General features: G+C 40.0%; 1 protein-coding gene across 2 annotated transcripts in view; it reads left to right on the plus strand.

Annotated features, from left to right (window-relative positions):
* Nucleotides 1-14,739, plus strand: part of CCDC186 (coiled-coil domain containing 186) — a 47,534-nt gene extending 32,795 nt beyond the window's left edge. Inside the window, exons 11-16 of one of the 2 annotated variants that reach the window (XM_070752670.1) lie at nt 1,629-1,884; nt 3,180-3,369; nt 3,467-3,547; nt 5,690-5,900; nt 10,053-10,272; nt 14,051-14,739. In XM_070752670.1, coding sequence (XP_070608771.1) covers nt 1,629-1,884; nt 3,180-3,369; nt 3,467-3,547; nt 5,690-5,900; nt 10,053-10,272; nt 14,051-14,134 — 1,042 coding nt within the window. In that variant the 3' untranslated portion in view covers nt 14,135-14,739. Of the gene's footprint in view, nt 1-1,628; nt 1,885-3,179; nt 3,370-3,444; nt 3,548-5,689; nt 5,901-10,052; nt 10,273-14,050 lie in introns of those variants that run through there. The other variant, XR_011559191.1, reaches the window with a different exon arrangement.
* The last annotated feature ends 304 nt before the right edge of the window (nt 14,740-15,043 follow it).

Here is a 15,043-nt window from a genome sequence, read left to right on the forward strand (position 1 = left end):
AGATCAACAGATGATGCTGTTAATATGGCTCTGCACTACATCCTTCAACATCTTGAATCTCCAATGACCTACCCAGGGTCCTCTTTGTGGATTTCAGTTCAGCATTCAATACCATCGTACTGGACATTCTCTTAACCAAACTAAATCAGCTAGCGGTACCTGAACACACTTGTAAGTGGATCACAAGCTTCCTAACAGACAGGAAGCAGCAAGTGAAGCTAGGAAAAATCACATCAGATACATGTACAATTAGCACAGGTGCCCCCCAAGGCTGTGTACTCTCACCACTTCTCTTCTCTCTATACACTAATGACTGCATCTCAAACGATCCATCTGTTAAACTACTGAAGTTTGCAGATGATACAACAGTGATCGGACTCATTCAAGACAATGATGAGTCCGCATACAGACGGGAAGTTGAACAACTATCCTTGTGGTGTGACCAGAACAATCTAGAACTGAACACACTCAAAACCGTAGAAATGGTGGTAGACATTAAGAGAAACCCTTCCACCCTTCCATCTCTCACAATACTAGACAACACAGTATCAACAGTAGAGACCTTCAAATTTCTAGGTTCTATCATATCTCAAGACCTAAAATGGTCACCTAACATCAAAAACATCATCAAAAAAGCACAACAAAGAATGTTCTTTCTGCGCCAGCTCAGGAAGCTCAAACTGCCCAAGAAGCTGCTGATACAGTTCTAAAGAGGAATAATTGAGTCTGTCATCTGCACCTCTATAACCGTCTGGTTTGGTGCTGCAACCCAACAAGACGGACACAGACTCCAGAGGATAATCAGAACTGCAGAAAAAACAGTCGCTGCCAACCTGCCTTCAATTGAGGACCTGTAAACTGCACGAGTCAAAAAGAGGGCGGGGAAGACAACTAGACACAAGAACAGTTTTTTTCCGAACGCCATCACTCTACTAAACAAATAATTCCCTCAACACTGTCAGACTTTCTACTAAATCTGCACTTCTATTCTACTAGTTTTTCTCATCATTCCTATCACCCATTTCCTCCCATGTTGACTGTATGATTGTAACTTGTTGCTTATATCCTAAGATTTTTATTAATATTGCTTCTTCATTGCTTATTTGACCCCTATAACAATCATTAAGTGTTGTACCACATGATTCTTTACAAAAGTATACTGTATTTTATTTTATGTACGCTGAGAGCATATGCACCAAGACAAATTCCTTGTGTGTCCAATCACACTTGGCCAATAAAAAATCTATCTATCTATCTATCTATCTATCTATCTATCTATCTATCTATCTATCTATCTATCTATCTATCTATCTATCTATCTAACTACTTGCCTAAGTAGGTAATAAATACCTTATATATGGAGCAGGTTTTCACATACCAACATCTAGTCCAGACTAGTGTAACTGGTCTATTATTGTTTGATACATTTTCTATTTTAACCAAAAGAAATTAGGATGGGATAAGGGTTCTAAGGAATGTCAGGCTGCAGATACTCTACAGGTATTGGTGACATATTTTCAGCTGTATAATTTATATTTACCCACCCAGGGGAGCTAAACCAGAAATAAATTTTTGCTTGCTTGGTTTGCTCTCCACATTTTACTCTTTTAAATATATATTTGATTTAGAGATGAACAAGAAATGAACTCTTGGAAGGAAGAAGTGGATAGTCTGAACACTCTGCTTAGTGACTTCCAGAAGGACATTGATGGCAGTCGGAAAAGAGAATCTGAGCTGTTGGTGTTCACCGAAAAGCTAACCACGAAGAATGCCCAACTCCAGTCAGAATCCAATTCCTTACAGATGCAGCTTGATAAGCTATCTTTCATTGAGAGAGAGTCTCGGAATCAGCTGGAACTTGTAAATCAAGCAAGGGATGAGCTGGTAAATTGAAGTGCTATTGAAATATTTCCTCCATAATCATTACTTGTAAATCCTGTGGTTGTTGTGAATCAAGGAGCATTCCCCAAATTGCATTTGGTTCCTCCTAGGTGAATCTGATCCATTTGAAATGGTTTTCAGATGAATCCTAGAGTTCAGCTTTCTCCTTATCAATAGGAGCCATATCTTATTTGCATTTCATTTCCATTTGTTCACATAAAGCATAACATAACTATGAACTGTCAATGGATAATAAATAAATAACCTACTAAATGCAACTTTTACTTTTAGGTTTAGGATATGCTTTATGATTTGCAAGAGCTGGGAAGCCCTTGGTTTGAATCTCTTCCCATGAAGTCATTTATCCCTTTAAATGATTTCAAGCAGGCAGCAAATTCATTTTTATTCTATATAGTGTTTACTGATTTTGACCAACGTGGTTTAAATAAGACTCTTTAAAAGAGTCTTATTTTATTATGTCTTATTGGTTAATTTAGTTTTAATGTTTTCTATTCTACTGAAACCCTTATTAAAATGAAATAGTCATTCCTGAATCACCATCTAAAGATTACATTTCTATATAAAAATTGTGCTTATTTTCTGCTTTCCATGGTAAATCTTTGTTACTAAAATAAAACCTCAAGGAGCAATCTATTGGCCTGGAATAAATTGAGTAGGATGAACCAGACATATCATTCAGGTGACCAAACTTTACAAGTTGGTCTTGAATCTTTTATTTTTTTTAAAAAAGAACCCAATATTTTAAAATTATCTCAGGGACCGCCTTCTGCTGCACGAATCCCAGTGACCAGTTAGTGCGTCTTCTCCAGGTCCCGTCAACTAAACAACGTCGCTTGGCGGGACCCAGGGGAAGAACCTTCTCTATGGCGGCCCCGGCCCTCTGGAACCAACTCCCCCCCGAGATTACAATTGCCCCCACCCTCCTTGCCTTTTGTAAGCTTCTTAAAACCCACCTCTGCCGCCAAGCATGGGGGAACTGAGATACTCTTTCCCTCTAGGCCTTTATAATTTTATGCATGGTATGTCTGTATGTATGTATGGTTTTATAATAAGGGTTTTTAACTGTTTTAATATTGGATTGTTATATGCTGTTTTTATTACTGTTGTTAGCCACCCCGAGTCTACGGAGAGGGGCGGCATACAAATCAAATAGATAGATAGATAGATAGATAGATAGATAGATAGATAGATAGATAGATAGATAGATAGATAGATAGATAGATAAAAATAAAATATATACTGTGGAAAGGAAATGCTAATTATATATAATTTTTCAGGCAAATAAGTTGAAGAAAGAGGATGAACTCTACAGAAACAAGGTACAGATGCTGGAGATGGAACTGGCATCCCAACAGAAATCATTTGCAGATTTGAACACCAAGGCAGAGGAATTAAAAGATGAACTCGTGACACAGAAGCGAAAGCATGCTGCAAATCTTAAAGACCTCACCAAGCAACTTCAGCAAGGTAAACATTTCTCAAACATTGGCTTCTGTGGTGTGTAGTTGACCTAGGAATTAAAACATCAGCTTTGCATCAAAGATCTTGTGTTTTGTTTCATTAGCCCGAAGAAAATTGGATAACCTTGAAAATGGCAGTTGTGATAAAGAAGTCAGCAGCATGGGGAGTCGTTCCAGCTCATCGGGTGAGTTATTTTGTTGGGCTTGTGAGCAAACAATGGCAATAACATAAGCTACAGCTGTAAAATCTTCCCCAGCAGTTGTTAAAAATTTTCTATAGATCATGGTGTATTTGAATATGTACATTTATTTATTTATTTATTTATTATTTGGATTTGTATGCCGCCCCTCTCCGAAAACTCGGGGCGGCTCACAACAAGTGAAAAGACAATCCAATACATTAATCCAATTAATTAAAATATTATAAATTTAAGAAAAACCCCTATACTAACATACACACACACAAGCATACCATATATAAATTCAACGTGCCCAGGGGAAGATGTTTAGTTTCCCCATGCCTGACGGCAAAGGTGGGTTTTGAGGAGTTTACGGAAGGCAGGAAGAGTAGGGGCAGTTCTGATCTCCGGGGGGAGTTGGTTCCAGAGAGTCGGTGCCGCCACAGAGAAGGCTCTCCCCCTGGGGCCCGCCAACCGACATTGTTTAGTTGACGGGACCCGGAGGAGGCCCACTCTGTGGGACCTAATCGGTCGCTGGGATTCGTGCGGCAGAAGGCGGTCTCGGAGATATTCTGGTCCAGTGCCATGAAGGGCTTTAAAGGTCATAACCAACACTTTGAATTGTGACCGGAAACTGATCGGCAGCCAATGCAGGCTGCGGAGTGATGGTGAAACATGGGCATACCTGGGTAAGCCCATGACTGCTCTCGCAGCTGCATTCTGCACGATCTGAAGTTTCCGAACACTTTTCAAAGGTAGTCCCATGTAGAGAGCATTACAGTAGTCGAACCTCGAGGTGATGAGGGCATGAGTGACTGTGAGCAATGAGTCCCGGCCCAGTCCCAGCTAGCCAAACTACCTGTCTTGATTTTTCCCTGAAATCATAATGTTTCTATGATCTTTCAGATCTAGAATAATTTCACATTAATATCTCATGGGATTAACTTAGGCAAATTTTGAAAATCGTATACTGTACAGCTATAAGAATGTATTCATAGATGAAAATACTTTAAGGTCAAATAGCGAATGCAAATAATGTGTTACACTCAGATGCAGTTAGAACACTTAAATTTTCTATACTTGTCTCACCTATATACTTGTTCTATACTTGTTGTAATGAATTTTCCAAGTCTAGCTAATTTTCAGCCAGCAAAAGATGTATTGTGTGAGCTTCCCTCTTTCATTCCTGAGATCACTTATTACTTTATAATCACTTATAAGATCACTTATTACTTTATAAGTGATACAATGCTGACACACCATTGCTGATATTTTAAGGATAGCACAAGCTGACTGCTATATTTTCAGTTCTTTAAGAATACCGTCTTCATTTATCTGTAAATGATTTCATACCCAAGCAATTTCTGGATGTCATAAGATTCTCTCTTTTTTTGCTTACATTTCATGTACTCCCCCCCCCCCAAAATCTCCATTGTTCTGCCCAAGAATCCCACAAAAAATGAGAGCCATGTGTTATTTATTTCAAAATGAATACACAAACAGAACAAACGGAGTCAGTGAGGTCTTTGAAAAACGGCTTAGTTTGCGAATTCTGCATGAAATGCAGTTGTGGTTCTATGAGGCCATGGCAGAATGTGGTTCTATGAGGCCATTATCTAAGTAATCCTTGAACATTTTGACCTTCCATCTCTAACAGGTTTTTTAAAATCTTCAAAGATTCCTCTAATAAAATTTTGATAATTTAAAACTGCTGTTTGAAAAGTTGGAGATATACAAATGAAGATTCAGTTTATTCATTATCTGTTGATCTTTTCAGCCAACAAAAGATGTTGCTTAAAAAATTTTTTTTTATAAAACTTCCAAGCTAAAGATAAATTATTAGTTATTGGTGTAGAACTTTCCAATAATCTATGTGATCTATACAATAACTGATATCAAATATTCGCCTCAAGGTTCAAAGTGTTTATGGCTGCTATTTCCAACACTTTTTTATTTTTCTTGCCAAAATTAATTCCATTTAAAGAACTGCGACTTTCAGCTGTGGTGGGTTCATACAGACACAAAACAGGACCTAATTCTGAAGATACACACTTGGGGGTGAAAGAATAAAAGGAATGCGATGGAGGAGGTTCTTAAGGATTGTTCTTAAAACTGGACAGTCCAATTAAGATGCACTTGGTTTTGCAGGGTCTCTTAATGCTCGGAGCAGCAATGAAGATCGTTCACCAGAAAACTCTGGCTCTTCAGTAGTAGTTGATCATTTTCCTGAAGTGGACAAAACTATTTTGATCGAGCGGATAGTAAGACTGCAGAAAGCACATGCTCGAAAAAATGAAAAGATGGAGTTCATGGAGGATCATATCAAACAACTAGTGGAAGAAATCCGGAAAAAAACCAAGTATGTACCTCTCATTAGTTCTGAAAAGAAGGCACACTAAAACCCTGGTATTGCTCACAGTAGATTTGTGAAATAAAAGTTCAAATAATGTGTTCTGTCGGGCTCTCTGGTAGAATCCTCCTGAAAATTCACAGGTACAAATTTCAGACACACACACGTTTGAAAATTCAAAACAATGTTCTTTATAATGAAAATTCACTTAAACTAAGCCCTCTTTTGGTATAGCAAAGAGCACTCGACTCCAAACAAACTGGTAATTTGTACAAGTCCCTTATTAGTTCTGTGATACTTAGCTTGCAGCTGTGAGGCAATTCACAGTCCTTCTTTCACAAAGTGAAACACACTTGGCTCTGGTTTAGTTTCAAAGTGGGGGGAAAATCAGCACACAAAAAGTCAAAGTCAGCAAAGCAGTCACGAAGCACAACAATCAGATAATCCTCCACAATGGCCAAACCCACAGGCTGCTATTTATAGCAGCCTCACTAATTACCACAGCCCCACTCAACCACAGGTGGCCTCATTTTCTTTGATAATAATCTCTCAGTTATTGCATGCATCGCTCTCGTCATGCGTGGCTGTATTATTAACTCTTGTTCCGAATCCAAGGAGGAGCTAGATAATTGATCTCCTTCTGAGCTGTCTGCCATACTTTCCTCCTCCCTGTCACTCATGTCTTCTTGGTCAGAGGAGCCTTCATCATCAGATTCTACTGGGAGCAAAACAGGCCTGCAGCATGTGGATGTCTCCCCCACATCCACAGTCCTTGGGGCAGGAGCTAGGCCAGAGCTAACCACAACATAATGGGGTAGCCTTTTGCAAATAATCCCAGATATTTCACTGCATATTGAATAAGGAAAAAGACACATATACTATAAAAGGGGAAATTTCTATTTCCCAGCCTTGTATATGAATTCAGTAAAAAGACTCTCTTAGTAATAAACTTTAATTGCTCTGAAATTAAATGAAGATAGCAGTGATGACTAAGGTCTAGAAATAGAATATTTATGTTTTGATGTATATAACATAGTCAGTGCTATTATAAAAAGATATGTGATTGATTCTGAAATTTGTGAACAATAAACCGAATCAAAAGTAATTACTTGTTAGAAAGTCATCAGCTTAAATTTATTCTGCATTGTTCTTTCACTGGCTTATTTTAGAGCTAAAGCTCTTCAAGTTCATATAAAAATATTTGTTTTAACTCAGCCATTCAATATTCTGAAGTAATTGTGTGGCTGCACGTAATTGCAATGAAATGTTTAATATATGTACTCTGGCAGAATATATCATTACAGGTCTCCAACTTTGTAACTGCTAATTGAAACTTACATGATACAAAGAGCTGATCCTTAAAACAATATCCAATGTGGTAAAGTTTCTAAGAATGTGCCATTAGCTGAATGGTGACATTTTGTCATTTGCAAATAGAACACAGAACTAATTCTTGCCATCTGGAGCAACTAAATGATCTTTGGTAGAAATAAACACCTAAAACTTTCAGTTTTGTACATTAATGGAAACTATGAGAATATAACTTAGGCACAAATTTATTCCTTAGTTTTATAAATTTGGGGCTGAAAAGTTTTTTTTTTCATAGCTTCATGTTCTTTTCTGGCCATTGAATAGTTATCATGTACCATCATGATGGCGAACCTATGGCATGCATGCCACAGGTGGCACGCGGAGCCATATAGGAGGGCACGTAAGACTTTTCCATGTTTCAGCTCCAGCACACTGGCCAGCTGATTTTCGACCTGGGGAAATGTACTTCCAGTTTATTATTATTATTATTATTATTATTATTATTATTATTATTATTATTATTATTATTTAAATGCAACACAGCAAACGAGATCACTATGCTGGATTTCGTATTTCAACACCAGTCGGGCGCTTCCCAAGCACCTAGGACTGCGTGATGTAGCGGCGAATTATGTTTGCCGATCCCAGTAAAGTGGCTCTTTGCAATTGACAGATGGAGATTTTGTCAATTCCGATGGTTTTCAACTGTTCGCTGAGATCCTTTGGTACTGCGCCCAGCGTGCCAAGTACCACTGGGACCACTTTCATGGGCTTATGCCAGAGTTGTTGCAGCTCGATTTTTAGATCTTCATATTTCACTAATTTCTCTAGCTGCTTCTCCTCAATTCTGCTGTCTCCTGGGATTGTGATGTCGATGATCCATATTTTCTTTTTCTCCACGATCACAATGTCTGGTGTGTTATGCTTCAGAATTCGGTCAGTCTGAAGTCAGAAGTACCACAGTAGTTTTGCTTGCTCATTTTCGACCATTTTTTCAGTCTTATGATCCCACCAGTTCTTTGCCACTGGTAAATGGTAGTTCCGGCACAAGTTCCAGTGGATCATCTGTGCCAGAACATCATGTCTATGCTTGTAGTCATAAAAAATTATTATTATTATTATTATTATTATTATTATTATTATTATTATTATTAATTAGATTTGTATGCCGCCCCTCTTCGAAGACTTGGGGTGGCTCACAACAACAAAAACAGTACAAATCCAATAATTAAAATAGTTTAAAACCCTTAATATAAAAAACAATCATACATCTCATACAAACCATACATAAAATCGGAAACGGCCCAGGGGAATCAATTTCCCCATGCCTGACGGCAGAGGTGGGTTTTAAGGAGTTTACGAAAGGCAAGGTGGGTGGGTTTAGGCAATTTTCATCTACCAGCAGTGGTGGGTTCATACAGGTGTGGTCCAGAGTGCCGCACTGCTATAAATTCACTGATTTTCAGATTTATTTTCCTGGTGTCTCCATCTGGAAGAAGCCGTCAGCTGTGCTTTGTAGGAAGAATAAAGGTCAACATTAAGACAAGGGGGCAGGGGGAGGGCTTCTTCCAGGGAAAAAAATCGCCAAAAATTAGTGGGTTCATACCCGTGTGGCTTTCTGGACAACACCGGTATGAACCTACCACTGCCTGCCAGGCTTCAGAAAGGCCTGTGTGCATCCGCGCGAGGGACACTGCGGGGGATGCACATGGGATGTGGACATGTGCACACATGCTAGCACACACACACCTTTTGACACACAAACCAAAAAAGGCTCACCAGTAAAATGGCGAGTGGGAATTCTGCCTACCAAGCATTAATCTGGCTAGCATCCTTAGTCTGGTCAGCTTCAGTGCATTAATTCTCTGGTTTTGAGCGCAAGCGAGCATTTTTTATCCCCTGGTTGGGAATACAAAATAGCTTCTAAAGCACAGCTGATTGTCGGAGGGAGCAGCAATGAGACAAGCAGACAAAGCAGGAAGATCACTTCACTTGCTAGTGCCTCATTAGGGCTGGAAAAAAACTTTGAAAAAAGCTACATTTGGCATATAATACACACCCATATTTTCAGCCTCCTTTTTTGGGGGGGGGAAAGAAGTGCGTCTTCTCTGAAACTTACGGTATATAAAAATCTTTCTAGTTACTGAAATTTGTATCTATTGTATATCAAGTGTAAAGACCCTGGGAATCACAGATTTTCTACAATTGCATGAGAATGGTTTATTCCAAGTTAGGAGAGAAGAAACGACCCAAGAAATAGTTGAACAAGGATAATGTGAATATACAAAAATGCTGTACAAAGAAAAGGGACATGAATGATATAGCATTAACATATTACATTTTAACAATATATCTTATAGAAATTTTTCTGTTCATCATATGGCATATTGGACTGTGCCGCCTTCCCAAAAATTTACATCCACGTGGTGCAGAACTTGACTGTTAGGTTCAGTGACTGGGTTCATGCCTTAGCCTGCAGTTTCCTTTTATTTGGCTTAGCATTATCTTTGAACTCATTCCGTCTAGTTTGCAAGCTGTAAAATATACCACTATGACTTACGTTAAACATATCCTTGTTTCTCATTTGGGATAGAGAGTTGCAATTTCATAAGCATGGAATTCCATTATCTTTAATCAGAAGTAGATGCCAGAGATAAATAGCAGCCTAGCCCATTTTTCCAAAATTACAACAGAGGACTTCCCATTCTTGATATTTTCAAGAGTCATGCTCTGGTAAAGGATAATAAATGAATTTTCTTAGTTAAGGTGTAAAACTGATACAAATGAACCTTCCCACAAGGGCACAACTTTTCTGTGATATTTTCTTATGATACTTTTTTTTAAATGCAGAATAATCCAGAGTTATATTTTGCGAGAAGAAGCTGGCACACTTTCATCGGAAGCATCGGATTTCAATAAAGTACATTTAAGTCGTCGTGGTGGGATCATGGCCTCTCTCTATACATCACACCCTGCAGACAGCGGACTCACATTAGAACTCTCTCTGGAGATAAACAGGAAACTTCAGGCAGTCCTGGAGGATACCTTATTGAAAAATATTACCTTAAAAGTGAGTATTAAAATAACACCCCACTGTACACTTTATAAAACATTGTGCACCATTTCACAGTAACTTTAAAAATTGCTGTATACTGAAGAACACTATAGGGACTGTGCAGGAAAATGAACTGCAGGTTTGAATAGCAATTTCCATTAATAAAAAAGACTAAAGCTAAAATAAAGGAAATTTAATTAGAATTAGAGTTTTTACTCTAAATTCACTGGGAAGTAATTTTAAGAACAGTTGGAATGTTTGTTTTTTTTAAAAAATTGGGTATATTCCTCTTTTTATATGCAAAATGAAATTATTGTATGAGATGTTTAACAAAAGAAACAGTCATTATTAATTTGAAAACTAAAGCCCCTCAGATGTGTCTTTCTGGGGGTAAGGGGTTTAAGTAAGATGGGGATTTCTTTTCAAGAACACAAGGACTCTTATTACTTAGATTTGTATTTATTTATTACTTAGATTTGTATGCCGCCCCTCTCCGAAGACTCAGGGCGGCTCACAACATGTAAAAACAAATCATAAGCAATCAGACAAATTTAAAATATTTAATATTTAAAAAACCCCATATGCTAACAGTCACACACACAGACATACCATGCATAAATTAAACGTGCCCAGGGGGAGATGTTTCAGTTCCCCCATGCCTGACGGCAAAGGTGGGTTTTAAGGAGTTTACGGAAGGCAGGAAGAGTAGGGGCAGTTCTAATCTCTGGGGGGAGTTGGTTCCAGAGGGCCGGGGCCGCCACAGAGAAGGCTCTTCCCCTGGGGCCCGCCAACCGACATTGTTTAGTTGACGGGACCCGGAGAAGGCCCACTCTGTGGGACCTAATCGGTCGCTGGGATTCGTGCGGCAGGAGGCGGTCTCGGAGATATTCTGGTCCGATGCCATGAAGGGCTTTAAAGGTCATAACCAACACTTTGAATTGTGACCGGAAATTGATCGGCAACCAATGCAGACTGCGGAGTGATGATGAAACATGGGCATACCTAGGTAGGCCCATGACTGCTCTCGCAGCTGCATTTTGCACGATCTGAAGTTTCCGAACACTTTTCAAAGGTAGCCCCATGTAGAGAGCATTACAGTAGTCGAACCTCGAGGTGATGAGGGCATGAGTGACTGTGAGCAATGAGTCCCGGTCCAGATAGGGCCGCAACTGGTGCACCAGGCGAACCTGGGCAAACGCCCCCCTCGCCACAGCTGAAAGATGTTGTTCTAATGTGAGCTGTGGATCGAGGAGGACGCCCAAGTTGCGGACCCTCTCTGAGGGGGTCAATAATTCCCCCCCCAGGGTGATGGACGGACAGATGGGATTGTCCTTGGGAGGCAGAACCCACAGCCACTCCGTCTTATCCGGGTTGAGCTTGAGTCTGTTGACACCCATCCAGGCCCCAACAGCCTCCAGGCACCGGCACATCACTTCCGCCGCTTCGTTGACTGGGCATGGGGTGGAGATGTAAAGCTGGGTATCATCGGCATATTGATGATACCTCACCCCATGTCCTTGGATGATCTCGCCCAGCGGTTTCATGTAGATGTTGAATAGTAGGGGGGAGAGGACCGACCCCTGAGGCACCCCACAAGGGAGAAACCTAGGAGTCGACCTCTGGCCCCCCACTAACACCGACTGCGACCGGCCAGAGAGGTAGGAGGAGAACCACTGAAGGACAGTGCCTCCCACTCCCAGCCCCTCCAGCCGGTGCAGAAGGATACCATGGTCGATGGTATCGAAAGCCGCTGAGAGGTCAAGGAGCACCAGGACAGAGGATAAACCCCTGTCCCGGGCCCGCCAGAGATCATCCATCAACGCGACCAAAGCGGTTTCCGTGCTGTAACCGGCCCTGAAACCCGACTGCTGGGGACCTAGATAATCGGCTTCTTCCAAGGACCGCTGGAGCTGGAGTGCCACCACCTTCTCGACAACCTTCCCCATAAAGGGAAGGTTGGAGACTGGACGGTAGTTGTTAAGTACGGCTGGGTCCAGGGAGGGCTTCTTGAGGAGGGGGCGCACAAGCGCTTCTTTATAGAGTGATGGAAAAACTCCCCTCCCCAAGGAAGCGTTGGTAATCTCCTGGGCCCAGCTCCGTGTCACCTCCCTGCTGGCCGAAACCAGCCAGGAGGGACACGGATCCAGTAAACAGGTGCCGGAACTCACAGCTCCGATGGCCTTGTCCACTTCATCAGGTGTCACCAGATCAAACTCTTCCCAGACAGGTGGACAAGTACGTGCCCCAGTCACCTCGACTGACTCGTTGTCAGTCGACTCTGTTTTACAATTGGAGTCGAGGTCGGCTCGGATCCGAGCGACTTTATCAGCGAAAAACGTGTTAAAGTCCTCGGCACTACTCTGTAAGGGCTCCCCAACTCCCCCCTGGTTAAGAAGGGAGCGGGTCACCCTAAACAGAGCGGCCGGGCGGGATTCCGCTGATGCAATCAAGGCGGCATGGTACGCGCATCTTGCCGCCTTGAGCGCCACTTTGTAAGTCTTAATAAAAGCTCTTACAAGTGTTCGGTCGGATTCAGACCTACTCTTCCTCCATCGCTTCTCTAGACGTCTCTTCTGGCGTTTCAACTCCCGGAGCTCCTCGTTGAACCATGGAGCTCTACGGGGTCTAGCACCTCGGAGAGGTCGCAAAGGCGCAATCCGGTCAAGAGCCTCCGCTGCGGCCTTGTTCCAGGCTTCCGCAAGAGACTCTGCCGGACTGTGGACAAGTGCCTCTGGTATAACCCCAAGCGCCGTCTGAAAGCCCTCAGGGTCCATCTTATCGGGAAAGAGAATTTTATTGTGAAGACTTTAACTGTACATATGAGAAAGTGTTCACTCATTATTTCTTCTGGTAACAGGGATTCTAAGGCAATTTTGTCCTTGAACCACTGGCCAAAACCCCTCTGTTTACCTGTGAGGCTCATGGCAATGACAACACGTTTGGGCAATTTTGTCCTTGTTTAAAAATTAGGTTAATTCCTTAGTTACCAACTAGGATAGTACCAATTGAAATTCATCACCTCTATCCCTTTTAGGACTAATCTGTACTTAAATGAACCTTCTGATGACTGACTACATTTAAGGCCAAAATGTCTACTTCATAGACTGACTGGAGAATGAAAGATTCTCAATATATTTTTTATAGTTTTCAAAGCCTGCTTCTTATTTGTTATTATAATGTTTTATATGGCATTTTAATTGTATGACTATAAGTCTCCTAGAGTCTCCTTGGAAAAGTGAGTGCATAGAAGACTGATTTAAAAAAATGTCAGTACTGAACAGACAAGGGTTTTAGTTTAAAAGATTTTAAACTAAAAATGTTACATTTTTTACTTTATAACTAATTGAAATAAGAACCAGAATCTCACTCTTTAATTCCAAAGGAACATATGAAGAGGTATTGTCTGATTGATGCTAAATCTTTTCATATAAGTCTTTATATAAATTAAGTAAGAACTTGGATTTGACTTAAGAAAATAAGCAACTCAAATAAATTAAATCAGCTTTAACCAGGTTTTCTTTTGCTTGATGTTGACATTTTAAACTTCCCTTTAAAAGTATATTTTATAGTACTGTAGAATTCTTGAATCAGAAAGGTAGAACAAATTATGATTATCACACTTAATTCAGCAGTTTTGATTTAAAAAAGGCATGACTATGTGAATGCATTTTGAATGCATCTGTGCTGGTTCAGATAATATTCTTCAATAAATTTTGAATCTGTAGATAGCTCTATTTGAATTTAAATATTGGAAATTCTGCTAACAATTTTGTCTTTTTTCTTTTCTTCAAAGGATAATCTACAAACTCTTGGAACTGAAATAGAACGATTAATTAAGCATCAACATGAATTAGAACAGAGGCTGAAGCAGACATAACTGAGACCAAGATCAGAACAGTAGATATTCCAGCTTTGATGATTATATAAAATTGGATGGCCAGATATGTGTTGTCAGTTCTATGACATTTTAACAAAACAACTTTGACTAGATCCGTATATCTGCTTTGTTTAAACAAATGGAGACCTTGAGCTTTTCTGAACATACTTCCATTCATCACTGAAATTAATCATATCAATACTTGCAGCAGCTTCTTGTTAAAGAGAATACAACCACTCTGTGCAACTTTTAAAAATAGACTACTGTATAAGACTGGTGCATTTGTTGTTGATAATTGTTTTGCAGAGTGAAGACAAGGGAAAAAGAAGGGTGACCGTTGCATGTATATTAACCCCAGTGCCTTTTAGGGCATACATCTTTTCCCCCCCAAATATACATGCATTCTTTGATATATTTAGATTTGTTATTTATAACATACATTGGGAAAGAGCTTCATAGTACACATTCTTTTAATATACAGTTGAAAGATATGACAGGTATTTTAGCAACTTGACCAAAAACATTTTTTTTAAATCCCTGGAACGCTCAGATGTGAATAATATCCTTTTTCTTTAAAGAAAGATCGTCCTTTCAAAAAAAAGAAAGAAGGTTGGGAAAATTCTACAGAGTATACAGTAGACATAAGAGATTAAAACCCATTGTGAATACAGTGTTCCCTCGATTTTTGCGGGGGATGCGTTCCGAGACCCCCTGCGAAAGTCGAATTTCCACGAAGTAGAGATGCGGAAGTAAATACACTATCTTTGGCTATGGACAGTATCACAAGCCTTCCCTTAACACTTTAAACCTCTAAATTACAATTTCCCATTTCCTTTGCAACCATTTAGATTATTACTCACCATATTTATCTATTAAAGTTTATTTTAAAAAATGTTTTTTAAAGGCAGG

Source organism: Erythrolamprus reginae, chromosome 5, assembly GCF_031021105.1.
Source record: "Erythrolamprus reginae isolate rEryReg1 chromosome 5, rEryReg1.hap1, whole genome shotgun sequence".
NCBI classification, from domain to species: Eukaryota; Metazoa; Chordata; class Lepidosauria; order Squamata; family Dipsadidae; genus Erythrolamprus; species Erythrolamprus reginae.